Here is an 18,944-nt window from a genome sequence, read left to right as displayed (position 1 = left end):
TTTGAAGGATCTCTCTGATGACGTTACACAATGCCTTATCAGATTGCTGTATAGCTAAGGAAAAGAATTTGTAGCTGCGGTCTGTGATGGTGCAGTGTCCTCCTGCTGATTCCAAAGCATACAGCTATTTGTTTTTGTCACACACACTACTAAACTCTCTCACTATTATACTCTCTCACATACACGACTATACACTCTCAAACATACATGTAAAAGAAGTACAATAGTGAGTGTGTATGAGTATAATGGTGCATATAAGATTTTTATAGTGTGTGTAAGACCAAGTATGAATTATTTTCTTAGGCAGCCCCTCATAACTGTACACACAGGAAATTGGACAGTGTAAATGATACTCTATACAAGTACATTTTACACCCTTTTTGCTGTGTATTTGGTTCCAAGTGTCCAGTGTTCTCCCAACACTGGACACCAGAGTTAAAATATTAAAACATCACAGAGTTAAATTCCTAACACCACAGGTGTTCAAATGCACTTGTTCACAGGCAGCATTTGACACTACTTTGAATAACTTCAACACCTGTAATAGTAACTTCTGCAACACTAAAATAATAAAATTAAACTCTGAGTCAGTGTCCTTTCAACACCTGATAAGGTAACCACTTTACCACTTTCTACCACTTTAAAGATCATATAAAGAAATACAGATTGAGTACAACTTACTCTTATGCAGACAGAAATTATGCAAAACTGTTAAGTTTGTATATACACTCACCAAAATAACATTTAACACCTATGACTACAATATTAAGAAATTATTTTACTTCAAAAGTCGACATGTGAATACATCGCGCCAGTCATGTGATGTGATGTCTTGGTCAACTTTGATATGGCGTGTTAACATTTGCTAGTGCACTAACGTTATCATTAAGCTAGTTCTAGCGTTATTAATGTTAGCGCGGGAATTCCACAACACCTAGTTAACCCAGTACATCCTTAGCATAAACATTAAGTTTAAACATGGATGACAGGAATGTTAAAAAAAGTTACAAATGCTGGGCAAAGAAAACTCCTTAGACAAACTACATCTTACATTTCACCTTACCTTTTGCCAAAGTCAGACAGTAGTTGTCAGGCAGCCATTGTTCTTTCCCGCTGAGGCGACTTCAATTATGCAGAAACATCGGACGACGTAATGATGTAAAATGCAAACCCGAAGGACTCAATCAGATTATAGACATCCTGGGAGTTCGTGTAGTAAAAATAAATGTTGGACCAACACTGACAAAATAATGGACACCGCTAAAACACACTGACAAGTGTACACAATCCTCAATATACTCCCCAGTGTAAAAAAATGCACTCTTTAATCTCATACTCTGGGAAAATAACACTCTGGCATTTGCTGTGCACCAATCAGCCTGTAGATGGTGGTGTTGAGTGTGTGTGTGTTTATGTGTGTGTGTTTGGGACACATAAGCACACACACACATGCATAAATACACTCGCACACATAAACATACACACACACGCAAGCACAGACAGACAGGCACGCACGCACACACACACACAGGCATGCACACACTCAGGCATGCACACACGCAGGCACACACACACACACAATCTATTTTAAAGCTTGGCTTCACACAGTCTACAGTATGAGATTACCATGGAGAAACTCAATTCATTGTTTAAAATTCATTTTCTTTTGGCTATTCTTTTTACACAGAGGTTTTTTTAATGATCAAGATTATTTTTTTATTTTTCCAGCATTGAGAATTTGTTAAATTGAAATCCTTTCTTGTTCTGTGTGTGAGCATTCCTGAGTGCGTGTTTGTGTGTTTATGAATGAGATAGAGACAGAGAGAAATATTTTGCATTAATCATATATTTTCATTCTTACCTGCGCAAAGTATGCGAGAGAGGAAAACACAAATGCCAATATATGATGTAACCAGCTGTGTTAATTGCATTGTTAACCCTAATCCCCAAGATACCCTGTATTTTCTCTGGTTAGAAAGAGATAATCAGATTTTTGCATTTAATCAGACAAAATGTTAGGTATTAAGGCAGGTGTTCAAGATAAGTACCACTTTGTGTGAATTACCTGCAACAAATAGGTCAATGTGACCTCAGTCATACACAATATCTAAACCATTTTTAATGAAGTGTTTTCCCCATCATCTATTAGTGCCAATGTAACTAAAATTCATATGTTTATGGATATAAGTGTGTTGTGTGCTTATTTTGGACAATAGTGTAACTACTTTGCAGTTAATGTTTTTCACTGCTGGAAAATCAGTTTGTGAATTTTGAAAGACTATTCACTGTGGATTAATTATTCCATTGGCTTTCAGCATTGTCTGTACAACACAGCTATCCCCAACAGATGTGGGATTTGACCCAAAAAGACATTGGGTGGGGGTTGAGTGAGGGCCTGGGAAACTGAGCATGTGGGGTAGAGGTAAGTTAGGAATAAATAGGGAAAAAAGGTGTCTATATGGACCGAACGGAACAATTACCGTTTGGTAATTTAACAGTGGACATGTGTCACTGAGTGTGAGTGTGTTTTGGTCATAACATGTCATAAAAAGCAATGGGATTGTCCTCTCCTATAAGCCAGATGCACTTTAAGCAGTGTCGGCGCCAGAGAGCAACAGGTGGAGGGGCTATGAGCACTGACAGGGGGGGCACCTCACCTCACTTTTATTCGTTATTTTTCCAAAATTGCCATATAATAAAGAGCATCCTTCGAGCCTTTTGGATAACTGAATCAATATGATCAAGGGGGAAAATAGTGCAAGAACATAGCGGTCATAGCCTATAGCGTTGAATTGACTAGCACACAACGTTTAGAATAATATAATTTTTAATAGAATAGTGTTGCATAGGCTACAATACAAGTAAATAGGCTATAACAGACTCACCACTAGCAAGCCTAGGCTACACTTTGCTTCACTGTGTCTTTCCATTCATTTCGAAATGTTCTTGTAAGATCCTGCTCAAAAGCAAATTACACATACTGATAATATCACAACATTGCACGTAGGCTATGTGATCCCTCAAAATGTTCTTTAAAGTACAGAACAAATTCTAACACATTTACGAAGTGGCTAGGTAGATGCACCAACTATGATGGAAATTTAAGAGAGAACAGGACACTGGCTTTTAGTATTTTGTGCTGCTCTGACAGTCCACTTTTATTGCCACTTTTAGTCTACTGTTTTTGAGTTTGGAGAAGTACTTGCAGCGACAGGCTACAGCCTACAAATGCCGACTCCACAACTGTCACAGTTCCCAGCCAGGTCCATGATAGGCTTTTTGTCACTGCTTCCAATAATGTCTCCCTCTGGATAAAGCAGGTTAAGACCTGTGCTGTGTTGCACTCACTAAAGGGCGATTCCATCTCCCCTTAAAGGAACACGCCACCCAAAATCAGTAGTAATATATGTTCTTACCTTAACTTTCACGAGTTGAGTCATACCTCTCCCGCGTCGGTATGTGCACTCAAACGCTCTGGCGCGCGGCGCGAATGTGTTAGCATGTTGCTATGCTAGCGAGCTCTGCTGTAGCCGTAGAGGGAGTAAGATGGCATTAATCAAACACATCCACGTTTTACCTACTTAAATACAGTTGCACAAGTAGTTGATAAAAAAGTGTAAGGTCACACAACATGAAACGTGACGTTTTTCCAAGCGAATAAACAGGAGAACTACAATGTCTGGCGCAATAGCACTTGGGAGTACTTCGACCTAGGTAGTAATATTAATTAACACCTAATTGTAGATCCTATCAACCACAGAGTTTAGAATCCATGCTTGATCGACCCCTCAGCCTCACCCTCCCCTCTGAGAGAGAGAGAGGCACACACACTAGAGATGCGCTGATGGGCTATTATTTCAACCATAACTGCATAGCAAAACTTAATCCATCCATCAGCAAAGTTTTTTGACCAATTTTCAAAACCGCACCCGCCCGCCATCCGCTGTGTTTTAATGTATATGGGATGCAGCGCTGCTGACGTGAGGCTTGAAAGCTCTTGCCTGTTCTTTCTAGAAAGACTGATCCAATGCAGCAAATATATTAAAAGGCTAAAGTCCTACATTGCCTATGTAGCCTATCCCCAGCCTATTTTGGGTGGCGTGTTCCTTTAAAGTAGGCCTAGCCTACATGATCCAAAGCACTATACGTCTCCGTTGCTCGAGTTTATCATTAGCACTGGACAATATTGGAAAATATAGGAAATGCGATGTGTCAGTTTGGCCCTTTATTTACAGTTTCTGCAATTTAGATTACAGCTCATGCATTCAGCTTGGGTCATCCTGCGGTCATACGCGAAAAACCTTGCAGCAGTGTCTAAAAACCAGAGGTGGGACCAAGTCACGGTTTGGCAAGTCACAAGTAAGTCCCAACCCAGATAGCAAACATACACTGGGACGGAACTGGGCTACACCTACCACAACGTCCGGCACGGATCTGCATAATGGACCTGATCCGGCGTCCAAACGCACATCGGTCCAAAATTGGTCTGGATCCGTTTGACGGATCTGGTACCAATAAGGGCTAAGACTGGCCCAGTTCCGTATGGTAGTCTGTGTTACTGACGTGTTCCAAATCTGTTTATCATATGCAATACGGGTCCGCTTATTGTGTGTGGTACGGACCCGTTTATCAGACATCAGCCGGCTTTATTTGACATGTGAAATTATGTGATTGGTAATTAGGGCTAATTATCCTGATAATTATCCTGGGCTAAGTATCTGTTTGCTACACATTTGCTAACAGGTTCGTTATAGGTTCACCCAGGCTAAAGTTCGTAATGTTTTCTCAACAGCTCAACTGATAAACATAAGCTAGGCTACAAACACAAGGGGGGTAAAAAAACTTTACACATAAGTGTCTTATTATTTTTTTTATTCAACAACCTGCCTGTAGAAGTGCCATCCCAGACAAAGTTTAAGTCGTGTTAATTCCACTGTTCCCATCGATATTCAGGCTGTCTTCCTCAGTCATCTCCATGGTCAATCTGAAACAACACAAAATAAACATTAGCCATTTATTCCTTTTTGCAAATAGCCTAAGGCACAATTACACTCGTTTTTTTATCATCAGTGATCCTGTTAGCGTTATCGCTGTTTTTTCCAAAATAGTGATTGTGATGGCTGTTTTGTTTAAGTTAAGCTAGTTGTTGTTGCTGGAAAATAATAGTAAAGTTATCAATCGCTCGGTTGCTTGTTGTTGTCTCTGAATAAACCAACAGAGATAAAAAGCAGATACTACCTTGAAAAGTTGGGCTGTCCTACTCAACTAAAGGTGTTTAAGTCGTGATTCACTCGGATCTTTCACCCGTGTCTTTAAATTAACCCATGAGTCGCGAGTCTCTAGTATCATTAACTCGGATCAGTTGAGTCCTACTACAATTCAATCTAAAACAATAAACAGCGCCACACACAAACCTCTTGCAACATTAGCTAGCCTCCTAGCCCTAGCCATCGTAACTGCCAAAAATGTAACAATTTCGTAGGCAACCACAACTCCACAAATTAACTCAAGCGACTGAGTGAGCAGGCAGTCCGAGATAACTGGTTAACTTCCCGCAGAGCCGGAAACATTGCAGACTCACAGACCATGAGACTCAGATTGGAGCGGCTGAGTAGCAATCCGGGTTAGTCGGATCAGCCGGCTACGTTGTCATGAGTGGATCTGCGAGAGCGAGTAGCTCCTCCTCGAGGTGAAAAGCAATTCCACAACAAAAGCCATTTTTCCACTTCTGAAATAACATTCAATGTTCTGCATGTAGCCTAGACATAATTAGATTTGGTGTATAGATGTAGCATATTAAAATGCAATTAGGTCGTGCAGACAGTCCGAACTGCATGCTCATGGAGCTGCTTGAGTATCTACCTGGGTCAGTCGAATCAGCCGGGCGGTCGGTTACGTTGTTATGAGTCGCGAAGTCAGCCCGAATCAGCCGGCTACGTTGTCATGAGTGGATCTTTAGAGCTGCGAGTAGCCTAACTCCTCGTCAAGGTGAAAAACAAATCCACAACAAAAGCCATGCTTTCACTTCTGAAATAACATATGTTCTGCACGCATAGCCTACTTTAAAATGCAATTAGGTCGCGAAGACAGTCCGAAACATTGCAAGCTTTGTATGGAGAGTAGGCTAGCCTACCTGGGTCAGTCGGATCAGCCAGGCGGGCCGGTTACGTTGTTGTTATGAGTGCGAGTCAGCCGAATCAGCCGGCTACGTTGTCATGAGTGGATCTTTAGAGGAGCGAGTAACTCCTCGTCAAGGTTAAAAGAAAATCCACAACAAAAGCCATGCGTTCACTTCTGAAATAACATATATTCTGCACGCATAGCCTACTTTAAAATGCAATTAGGTCGCGAAGACAGTCCGAAACATTGCAAGCTCTGTATGGAGTTGCTTGAGTAGGCTAGCCTACCTGGGTCATTTGGATCAGCCGGGCGGACCGGTTACGTTATGTTGTTATGAGTGCGAGTCAGTCGAATCAGCCGGCTACATGAGTGGATCTGTAGACGAGCGAGTAGCCTAGTTTCTACTCGTGTCAAGGTGATAATAATAATAGGTCTAATGAGAATAGTAGTAGTAGTAGTAGTAGTAGTAGTAGTAGTAGTAGTAGTAGTAGTAGTAATAATAATAATAATAATAACAATAATAATAATTTATTCACTGCAGGGCATTTACGTTCCTGTATGTCTACATTGAAAGTCAATTGCTTAGGCTAGGTTAAGACAATAAATAAACAGTCTGGCTCAAACTGCTTTCTTTCCCGTGAGTGGGTGGAGGTTTTGATGCTATTATATTAGGCTATTTTATATTATATTATATTATATTATATTATATTATATTAGGCTACCTAACAGTATAGCCTTGATTAATAGTAATATTAGTTGCCTAGTATTAGCAGCCTATAATACTTATTAGAATAGATTCCTAGTAGCCTACTATTAGTAGTAGTGGTAATAAACATTGTAGCAGAGTAGCATTAGACCTTGGCAAACTTTTCTATTGTTAACAAAACAACAACAAATAATTAATTATTATAATATAGGCTACCCTCTCTGTCAATAAGATCAAAGTTTCTGAACATGAGCACCAAAAAGATGAACAATGTGTGGATGCACTTTGACCAGGAGAGCAAAACTCTAAAGGCTAAATGCAAGTGCTGCAAAAACCTGGTTTCAAATCATGGAGGATCCACATCCAACATGAGAAGGCACTTAACGAAATGAAGCACCCCACGGCACTGCTTGAACATAGGACTGAATTTCTTTGCGATTTAGCAATACTGACTCAAGTGACTCAAGTGACTCGTTCAACCCGGATCAGTTTAGTGAGTGACTCAGAATAACCCGGATCCTTAAAAGGAATCGAGTTTGACAGGCCTATACTCAACCCCAGGCTGGCAAATCATGTCAAAAGATTGATAGTGAGCAAACCAAAGATCCTTGATTAACGTTACTGCTTGGACTTCTGCATGCGTGGCAAGAATATGGGGTTGTTTCATAGCACTATTAGATCTGACACAAACAACAATTGACTAATTTTACCACTGCTAGGTAATAATAAAAATAATGAAACGAACAGATGATCAATATTGAGCCAACTATATCTTCTTTTCCAGCCTTACTGTAGAAATGAAGTGGCCATGGGAACATAGTGCACCCCCATGGTTTCTAAATTTGTGCCATTCCAAAATACTTTTCTTTAGCAGCCAGTTGACAATGAAGTAGGGAAAGGACAGTCAATTTAGCAGAATCAGCACCTTAATTAATATCATTACCACCTGGGTCTGCTGTGAAAAAACGGTCCTTCGCTCATATCCATTATCACAGGTTTGGGCCAAATCAGTGTTTTGTATTTTAAACGCATCTCCTGACTTCCAGTTGAGTTGCGGAAATTGGGCCTGGGACAAATCTGTAAACCGGTGATAAAACAGCATTGCTAGCAGAGCTGAAACCTGTATCAGGAGTAGACCTGGCCCACAGTCAGATACCGTATGTCCGCTACAGGCGGATCTAAAGGCTTTTATGCGGATCCGGCCCAAAGGAAATTGCTATCTGGGAAGTCTTAGCAGTCAAGTCCATGTCAAGTCCCAAGTAAATACAGAGAAGGGCAAGTCGAGTCCAAGTCCAAGTCACATCAAAGCTAAGTCGAGTCCAAGTCCAAGTCCCAATCTTTTTCAAGTCCTGAACAAGTCATCAGATACTCTTCACTTAATAATGCTATTATTAGACTATCGATCAAATTTTAACACATCAATCTAATCTACAGTATTTTTTTATAAATACAGATTAAAATATGTTCAGTGGTTCTGTCTTGAAAGCTTTTACGATATATGCATGCACATACCTGTGAAATATACGCATGAGCATACCTGAGTAATCTGTACGAAACTGATAGCTATAATATTGTTTTTACAAATGGCAGCCTTTACTGTAAGGATGAGTAATAATTTGACTGATGGCATTTCACAGTGCTAGGTCACAGATTTGCCTTCTAAATTAGTAAATTGCTGCGGTTAAATATTTTACGTTTTTGTTAGGCCTATCAAACAATTAAAAAAAACAAATTAATCTCATATTTTGAAATGAATTAATCTAGATTAATTGCGATTAAAAAGTATTTTTTCTCCCTAAAGACTAAGCTTCTTATATGACCTATTAAATACAGCATAAATCACAAAATTACTGAGTAACCACAAAGGTAAAAGTAAAACACTTCTATATTATTTAAATGATAATAATGACACAGTCATTTTATTTTAAAGTATTCATTTCTTAAATACTACACACGTGATGCTGTTTAACTTGTTTGTAAATGGTGCACTGTCCCTTTAAGCCCATTGTGTGCCACTGTCCACACGCTCTCCTAATGATCTTTTTTACCAGCTCCATTCAAATATAGCTATGGCTAGTCCACAAACTTTAACATTGTTTGTGCCACATGTATAGCACAATATTAACAATGATAAGCATGATATTAAGTTGGCACAAACAGCTTTCATTCCTTTGGAAATAAAAGCATGTAATGACATGATGCTTGCTAGATATGGATTTAATTTCAATCATAGGCAGAATAATATTTAGATTTTTTTATGTGAGGGAGAGAACTCAGTTGAGGGGGCACATTGGCCTGTTTGGGCGGGCCTGGCCCCCTATGGCCCACCCTTGACGCCTACGCTAACTTTAAGGATGTAGAAAAACACATGGACACATGATTTGGGATTGGGATGTGGGTTTTGGGTCTTTCAACATCACACTCCCTCCTCCAGGTGATCTAGCAGAGGCTGATCTCACCCCTGCTCCTGCTTCCGTCTGCCAGAGCTTTCGGGCAGCCACTCAAGAAACCCACTGTGCTTGAGTGTTCCACATCCTGTGCACAGTAGGCATGTTGGTGACTATCCTGCTCCATTTGTGGAGGATAGCTGGACTAGGCAGAATGTCATACTTAGCCAGGTTAAAACCAGACCCATTCAACACTAGTATGGTAACAGGCATAGAATTTGCGTTAACGTTGAAATCATTGGTACAGCCTAACCAATCATATTCAGGGGTTCCTAATATTACTTCCTACTTTGCCTAAACTTCAATCAAAAAAACATGACAAAATTTCCATGCACACCATATTTCGGTTTTAGACAGAATAATGATTATTTCCATTTATGTGAGTCATGTACATGCTTTATTCCAGCTTCCATAACCTGATTATGGTAGCAATGTTCACATCACCTTGCTAAGTAAGACAAAAGACGGGCCCTGCTTGCTCTGTTTAGGTATTTCTGTCCCTCCCAAACTGTGTTAAAATGGTGTGCTAAGACCGGGCATAGGTTTTGTACAGCCCTACCTGAGAGAGACTTGCCACACACATAAAGATATCGAGCCATGGCGCATGACCACCCAGCTGGCACACTTATGTTGCTGCAATGTGATTTAAAGCTTAAGTCGGCAAGAGTTTTTTGACCATATTCACTGAAACCGACACTATGCTCCGACAGAACAACATAAATCAGCTGTTTTTAGAAAACAGAAAACCCACACTTCTACCTCCACCTAGAGCCTGTTATTTGTTTTGCAAAAAATCCACAGCTCCCAGTTCTTCTGGTCCAATCAGCACAGGGATGTGTGAGATCTGACTGTCAATCACAGTTCGTGCACACGCCACAGATCCCCCTCCGCCTCGCGCACGTTACAATATCGCACAAACGCACGCTGCTCGTGTCGCTTGCAGTCAGGACCCTCCAATTGAAAACAATGTAATTAAACAGATTTTAATGCTAATGTTTGCTTGCATCGCATCCGGTTAGGACATGCCGTGACGCTTAAAAACGCAACGTTCCATTCAGTCATATTTAAATCATTATAGCATAGCGCGAGCGTAGCGCTCGTCATGAAAAAAAAAACAGCAGCTTAATATTTTTCAGGTGGTTAACAGACACGCACACACGCACACTGTTCTTAGCAGTGATGCTGACAGCAGTGAGATTAGCCATTGTACTACAGTCACTGTTTTGCCGTTCAGGTTTCAAGATTGATAAGATTCAGTTAATGCGTATAGAGTAGCCTATGGACGGACGCAGAGTAGGCCTAGGCTAGCCTATGCATCATCTAATAGTTTGGGACAACCAAACAACAGTGCAAGGTATTTAGAGTGTTGCGAGCAAATCCTTAGGCTAATTGTTTGTAGGTTATCATAGCTGTGTTTTTCTCTACATAAGCTCATTGGTTTCTTTTTTCTTTTCTTTCCCTTTTTCCCAGGTTGGGTAGTGAAATAATAATGCATAAAGCAATGTTTGCTTTGCTTAAAGCTTGAAACACCCCTATGTATAGACTAGCCCATGTTCAACTTTTAGCTTACAGCCAGTGTTGTAAAAGTTAGATGCTTTGTGTTTGTGCGGTAGGCTTGATAAGGGATGACATGGGCTGACGTGATTAACTCATTGAATGCCAAGCTGTTTTCGGAAGCTTTGTCCTACCAGCAATCTAGACCATTGTTGATGATTTTTGTACAGCCACAGCATATTCTGTGTTATAGCTATGAACACATACAATGGCTCGTTTAAAAGGTGAGACTTTAAGCTCTCAGTGGGTGCAAACCATGTATTTCTACACGCCTCTGTTAAACAGTGGCTAGTTTTCATCAAAATCGCAGTTTTTTTCTAGAAATGGAGATATAACGTCTTTCATGAAATATGAAGTGTTGCCTGTAAACTTTCCGGGAAGTGATCAGCGAGACCTGGCGAGACTGCCACCTAGTGATAGAACCACGAAAAATGGCCTGGTTTTGACCTGACGTGCATGCGTCACTGATTCGACCCAAAGCGGCAACCGAGTTATGATAAAATGTCCAGATAAAATGTCCAGATTGTGCGTTTTCATGAGTTTTCAATCGTCATATATTTAATTTCCATTCATCACAGAGTTCCCAAAATCACATATAAGATGTGTTAGAGTGTCTAGTTTCGTAATTAAAAAAAAAAAGCTAAAAACGTAATATTACGTTTTTGGCACTCAATGAGTTAAGAAGGGTTTTCTGTGTATGAAAAGTTTTTTTTCTTAGGCTCAATAAGGATGCTGCATGGTAGGCTAGCCGATTTTAACCAAAAGAGCAAATTTTGTAAATAAGCGGGTTGGATATAATCTTATTAATATACAGGGTTTCAGTGCTGTCAGGTTGGGGAAGGGGGGATGCGTACATGGTGCGTACTATGGAGTATGGAATATGGCGCCCCTGATCAACTCTCCTTGCTAGATGTCATAGCCTAGCCTATATGAAGTGTCATATCAAGATTCAATTCAATTTCAACACTATTAAAATGACACAAATACGTAAAAAGGGCTGGTAGGCAGTCCACTAACCCAAATTATTTGCAGCTCATGGGGTAAGAAAGTATATAGCATTATGAATAAAATGCAGTAAATTGCTCATTTGAATTCTGTGATTGCTGAATCCCAAAACACTATAGACTAGTCAGCTGACTGTCTGAGTCACTGTGATATAGTCATATCAGAAAATTACCAAAATGTAACATTCATAAGGAATGTTATGTGTGTAGATATCCAATTTAATGCCCTGAATAATCCAGTATAAGAATGTGTCACTGTTGAATATGTGAAATAAATGTCTTACCCCAATTCCTTTTGTGTTTTTTGTATTGATGGGTATTCCTTTTTGTTCAAATTGCTGTCTTTTTTTATTAATCAACAAATGGCTGAGGGAAACTATTCCTCCTTATCTCTAATGCTCAGCAGATTATTTCCACTAATGGGAATTGTTTCATTTACACAAATTCTTCATTTATTTTATGTCAGCTTTATCATAGGTCAGTTGCTGCTACCCGACATGAAAGCATGTGGTTTTCCAATTACATGCCTGACTGATATTATCCATTATCATAATAGACAGCTTTTTTGTCTGTGCTGAGCATGTTGTGTCATGTTGTTGTGGTAAGTTAACGGGACAGCACTGTCAACCTGTTCAGTGCTTCTAAATTTCTTCTAAATTACATGATTTAGGGGTTTGCAAAAGTAAGAACATCTTTTTTTAAACAAGGAAGTATGATAGCAAGGGGCCATTCAATACAAAGATGGAGAGTGCACTACAAAAACTGTTTATCTAATCAAATCTAACCTGTGTTATTAATCTTATATCAAGATCAAAAAATCTAGTTAATATTGTTTTTAGTATAAAGAGACTTACCTAGCACTTTCACATACAATCATTTGACTTAATTTAAGAAAAGTTTGACTCCTTTTATTTTAAGATGTCTCATCCTGAAAACAAGCAAATTTGTCTGTCACTGCGTTAACCAAATTTGTACTAAAAATAAGCAAATTTGTCTTGATAAGATAAGATCTTTCAAGAGAGTGCTAAGTCTCCTCATACTAAAAATAATTCCAAATAGATTGTTTGATCTTAATAAGATTAATAACATTTGGTTAGATTTTATTTTTTGCAGTGTGCATGAAAGACTTAGTGCAGTTGACCCAATAGGCAAATACAAATCACATGTAGGCTAACTATGGACGCCCCTGCACGTGGAGCATTCTTTGAGCACCCTGACTCTAATATAATACTGCCTTCATGCCAGCCGTAAAGTCAGAGGACCCGACTTTAAAAAATCTGACCTCCGGAAAAAATGTGTTTGTGAAATCAGCTCGGAAGCAGTTCTGCCCGAAATAGATGCACGATAAGTGCCCAAAATGTGTTGCAATATGGCCGCCCAGTGGAAGGAATTGCCTAAAAGGACTTTGCCTGAACTTTCCAATGACTGTCCACACCTGAATGTACAGGCCTCAAAAGGAAGTGAGACAGGGTGGTTGCTACTGTCTGCCAAATTATAATTTTGACTTTGAATCTCAAAATTTTGGTTATTTTTTTCTTTTTTGACTTTGAATTTCAACATTTCTGATTCTCCCGCCTTATAATTATGAATTTAATTCACACAATTATGACTTTGTATCTAATGATTATGAGTTAGAATCTAATTTAAATGTCTCATTTGTGGCAATTATTTCCCCAAGTGACAGAAACGGGCTTCCATACAGAACATTTCTTTGAAGAAAATTGGATTGGAGAAATGATTTGCAGTTCATATGCTGAAAATAGGCTACAATATTTTGGAAAAACAGGATTGCACTAGTTACTGCTGCACTGCACAATATTGGACAGTTTGTTACTGCATTGTAGGCTAGCCTATTTTTGTAAGGGAGTGAGGATAAGTTAGGTCTATCGATGATGGTGAAACGTTTCTGCTACTCGAAATGAGGTAACAAGTCAGCGTGGTTTTTCCAGGCTACCGAACGATAGATGGGTCCTGCGTGATTCGGATCCGTGGTTCGTGTAGCCTAAAACACATCGAAAGGATGACTTAACCTTTATTAATTATTTCGTTTAATTAAGATTAGAATCTATCAAGCATTGCTCGCCGACTTGAAATCCCAGCGCATAGAAAGCGTGCCGTCATGAGTTCGAGCGAGGTAGCCTAATCTGCAATAGTAGCCTATCGAAGAGGAAACATTTGGAAGGTGTGCAGAAGCGTGATACGGCTGGCTACTGAACAGCTGCAAGAGGCCATTATTTAATAGTCCACAGCGGAATGTGCATAAAATAAAGACAAATGATGGATATTGTTTGGGAAGTACTTATATTTTCCCATGCCTACCTCATCGTCTGTTCCTCAGGTGAGTTAACTATGCGATGAACTCAGTGTGTGTTTCGTGTTGTAGCCTACCATCCTACCGATGCCAATATTGCATTCTGATAATGTCGCCAGTAGTCTAAAACGGAAACGTTAGCCTACACATTTTGGATGCTCATGACTTCTTATTCTGGGTCAAAGAACATAACAGGACAGATACTGTAGGCTACAGTTAAACCTCATTGATTTAGGGCGGCTACGCAATTATAACTAAAACTCGATTCTGATTAAGTCTAGCGGAAGCAGGCTACATAGTCAAATTAAAATAGGTTACTTCAATATCAATCGAAGAGGGCATTTAAGAAAGCCTACCATTCGGTCGTTTTAAACGTTTCACCTAGTGCGCTGCTTTAGGCTGGACGAGAACGCACGCAGTTTGCAAATAGGTTGCTTGGTCCAACCTGTCTGGGAATACTTGTCTAGCCTACAATTTATGTGGTGTCCTATGATGTTACCTCGCATGGTAGGCTGTAGTCTAATTGCAGTGATGCTCCACAAGTCGTGGAGCCCGAGTTGATTTGCATGTTAGGCACAAAACAGTTAAAAAAATCGTCCTGAATTAGTGCATTGATCTGTAACGTTATGGGAGAACAGGCATGTAGCCTAATGGTAGCCTAACTTTTTTTCTCTGTTCAAAACTTGGTTTACACAAAGACGATAGACTTTCTTAGAAGCTGTGAAATTTGGCCAGAAATGAGCATACATGTCTTCCCTCTGAAAGTTGACACACAATCAAACAATATTTGATCATTTAACTTAAACTGAACAGGGACAAGTTTAAGGGAGTAGACTCAGGAGACCAAGTTATAGCCAGCGTCAAGGGGCTATCACATTGTACACATTATGCGCTGCGCTCGCCGCTAGAGACCCTTTCAACAAGGTAAACAAAAACAATGCTTGAACGTTCTATTTGGGCCCCAATCTACTTCCTCTGCATTAAGATAACATATGGAATGTTAAAAAGGAAGTCTTGTGGGGCCAACTATGATGCTGATAATGGAACTCTCTTGAAAGGGTCCATAGAGTCCCGAAGTGTGACGTAGCGTTTCCATGACAGCAGAATCACTAGATCTAAACAAACTTTCGAAGTGGACATGTGGCATCATTTCTAGCTAATACAAATAAATATATCCATTTAAACGTGTTTTACCTGCTAGGCAGCAGCTTAGCCACATAACACGGATTCCCTGGCAGGTGTAATAGAAAGAAACAAAATTCCAGTGGATATTTGTCTTCTCAAAGACTGGCGGCTGTTAAGAGCGACGTTTTTTGCCAAAACACGTTCGTTGAATTTAACGATTTTAACCGCATGCTGTGAAGTTACATGCAGGTCTCTTTTACGGAGGAAACCCATGCTAAAATAAAACTCTGTAGTCACGAATTTGATCGTGTTGGTATGAATATATGTTGTATTATGTGATTCCTACAGTGTAAAAAAAAATACTAACGTCTTAGAAACGTTGTAAAATTATTGAAATAGATTAAGAAAGCCACCGCTATGGCGATTTCAATGGTTAGATTGATTTGTTTAGATCCAGTGAAATTGCTGCCTTGGCAACGCTACGTCATGGCTTCGGGACTCTATTGCTCTTGGTTGAGGTAACGTCCCAAAGATTTTTGTTGTGCTTGCCGCTGGGCAGAGCGCAAAATACCAACGACTCAGCTTGCTCAGCGCAGCGGCAGACCAGTTCTTGCGCGCGGAAGCCATTGACTATAATGCATTTCATAGCGCATGCCACGTGTAATGTGACAGGCCCTTTAGTCAGCATCATGTAGGCTAACGCCGTTAAAGTCATGAATCCTGTGTAACATATTATAACATAACAACGATGGCTTATTCGAAGATGATTTGCATGGATATATAACCACCCAGAAAAACTCAGAATTTGAGATTGTTAAAGTTCATTAATTGTATAAAACAATTTATTAGTTAGCCATTGCAGCATCTGCTATATGAGGCTGTTATGCTAGCTCAACAGCCTTTAAATATAGCATCCGAGCAAAATCCAGAGTTCAGTTAACAGTTTATTAGAAAAGTACACCAACAGGCATTTGAACACAGTGGCCCAAGTCTGGCCCAGAACCAAAAGAGCAAACTTCCTTTCTGCAGTCACCTATATTCCTCGGGGGTTCCGTCCCCCTCTCGCCAGGCTGCCAACCATGAGCGTGCCCGGGGTTATACATAGCGCCGGCACTCTCCGATTGACAGCCGGTCGCTACATTACACCCCCCCCCCACATCAAAGTTCCTCGACCCTGAGGAAACAACAAATACACACAACACAACAACAACTTCCAACAAAGCGGTCTTCTCTGCCTCCGGAGCCGTGCAGGCACCGCAATATCCTGTGCTGGGGAGAGTGGCACTGGGGAGGGGAGTGTGGTGGAAATGTCTGTGTGCCCGTTTGTAGGCGTGTGTAGGGCCCGGTGCCCTTCTGGCTGAGTAGTGAGTAGTGTCTGGATGGGGGCTGTTGGGAGGGATCTGTGAGGCCCTGTGTGGGAGCTGGGGGTTAGCATCTCCGTGGTAGGGTGCCAACCTGTCTGCCACGTGGAGGTAGCTGTACTCTGTATACCACCTCCTCTAGTTGCTCCAACTCTCTACAGGGGCCTACCCAGTCACTGTCCAGCTTAGGGCAACAATCTTTTTTTCTCTGCGGACTGTGGACCCAAACCAGCTCTCCCGGTTCCAGGTGGCGGCCCTTGTAATGTAGATCGTAGTTACTACATTGTCTCCCCCCTGCGCTCTGCAGCTGCACGCGTGCAAAGTTGTGGGCTGTCTCTAGGCGGTCCTGCAGTCTCCTGGCATACCCTCGTCCTGGGGGCACAGCTGGGGTGTCAGGGGGGAGGCCAACATTGCTAGTGGGGTACGGAGCTCTCTACCCAGCATGAGCAGGGCTGGCGTACAGACCGTAGATTCTTGGACGGCAGACCGACAGGGAGGCGCTTGTCCCAGCCTCATTGATGTTTAGTGGTGATGATGGCCAGTTGCTGGATCAGGGTCCTTTTGAAGCATTCTACTAAGCCATCGCTCTACGGGTGTAGGGGGGTAGTGCGAGTTTTGTTTATGCCCAGCCAGTGACACAGGTCGGCGAATACTCGTGACTCAAAGCTTCACCCCTGGTCACTGTGTATGGTTTGGGGCATCCCAAAACGGCAGACCAGGGCTTTAGCCTCTGTCTCTGCCTCCTGGTCAGGGAGGGCATAAGCCTCGGGCCACTAGGTGAAGTAGTCCATAACTGACAGAAAGTACCAGTTCCCGCTGTCAGTGACCGGGAGTGGACCAACTATGTTTACCCTGACTCTTTCCATGGCTGCGCCGACTGGAAACTGTTGGAGCTGGGCATGGGACTGTTCTCAGAGGCCCTTCTTTGCCGTGCAGCTGTCACACCTCCTCTAGAAGTCCACTATGTCCGTCCTGAACTGCCCCCAGTAGAAGCTCTGACGTAGGCGACGGAGAGTTTTGGTGACCCCGAAGTGACCAGCCCGGTGACCCCGAAGTGACTGGTCTCTCTGCTCTGGGGACCACCAACTGCCACCCCGTCGCTGGATCCTTCCAGACCCGCTGTAGCACCCCATCGGTGAGCCGCAGGGCCTGGAACTTTGCCCGCAGCCCTTTTATCGCCGTGGAGATTAGTGCCACCTCCTCCCATGGTGGCCGTGTCTGCATCTCCACCCACTGGAGCACTGGCTGTATGTCCATATCGGCCTCCTGCTGTTGTCTCCACTGCGTCGCTGAAATTTCAGTGAGGTCACAGCACACCGCCATCGTGACCCAGCTGAAAATGGCTGCCTCCAGACCCTGTAACTCCCTGTCTCGTGTCTCCCTCCAGTCGCAGTGGCGGCATCCATCCTCAGCACAGGGTCGGCGGGACAGGGCGTCGGAATTGGAGTGGCGGGCTCCTGCTCTATGCACCACTTTAAAGTCATAAGACTGTAGCTCCTCCATCCAGCGTGCTACCTTGCCCTCTGGCTCTTTAAAGGACATGAGCCACTGGAGGGTAGAGTGGTCCGTCCTGACGGTGAACGGTAGCCCACAGAGGTAGTATTTGAAGTGGCGGATGGACGATAACACAGCTAGAAGTTCTCTGCGTGTGACACAGTAGCGGCGTTCGTGCTTTTTAAAAGTCTTACTGTAATACGCCACCACTCTCTCTCCCTCTGGGCTTAGCTGTGCCAACACCCCGCCTACTCCCTGGCCACTCGCGTCACAGTCCAAGATGAATGGGAGGGAGGGGTCGGCCGGAGCCAACACAGGAGCCTCCCCCAGCGCCTTTTGTAGAGAGGTGAATGCTGTTTGACTCTTGCTGGTCCACACAAAGTCTTGGCCTTTGAGCAGTAGCCTGAACAGCGGTGCAGCCACACAGGAGAACCCCCTCGCGAACCTTCTGTAATAAGAGGCTAAGCCCAGGAAGCTTTTCAGCTGTTGCTGGTCCGTTGGTGTGGGCCAGTCTCTGACCGCTCGTACCTTTTCATCCATTGTGCCGATGCCATCTCTGCCCAGCCTGTGCCCAAGGAATGACACCTCTCTCTGCATGAAGTGGCACGTTTCTGGCTGGAGTTTGAGACCCGCTGCTGCTATACACTCCAAAACATGCTGCAGAGACTGGAGAGCTGCCTGGAAAGTGGGGCTATGGGCGAGAATGTCATCCAGGTACACCACACACTTACACCGGGGACTTCTGACAGCACTTTGTCCATCAGTCTTTCGAATGAGGCTGGTGAATTGCAAAGGCCAAATGGGAGAACTTTGAACTGCCAG

At 42.2% G+C, this 18,944-nt stretch overlaps 1 protein-coding gene across 1 annotated transcript in view; it reads left to right on the top strand.

Moving 5' to 3' along the window:
* The first annotated feature begins 13,850 nt into the window (after window positions 1-13,850).
* Window positions 13,851-18,944, top strand: part of ca10a (carbonic anhydrase Xa) — a 140,086-nt gene continuing 134,992 nt past the window's right edge. The window contains exon 1 of the mRNA XM_048232517.1: window positions 13,851-14,169. Within this exon, the coding sequence (XP_048088474.1) occupies window positions 14,106-14,169 (64 nt within the window). The 5' untranslated portion in view covers window positions 13,851-14,105. The remainder of the gene's footprint in view (window positions 14,170-18,944) is intronic.

The sequence above is a fragment of the Alosa alosa genome, chromosome 22 (assembly GCF_017589495.1).
Source record: "Alosa alosa isolate M-15738 ecotype Scorff River chromosome 22, AALO_Geno_1.1, whole genome shotgun sequence".
In the NCBI taxonomy this organism is placed as follows: domain Eukaryota; kingdom Metazoa; phylum Chordata; class Actinopteri; order Clupeiformes; family Clupeidae; genus Alosa; species Alosa alosa.
This window is presented reverse-complemented; position numbering and strand designations above follow the sequence as displayed.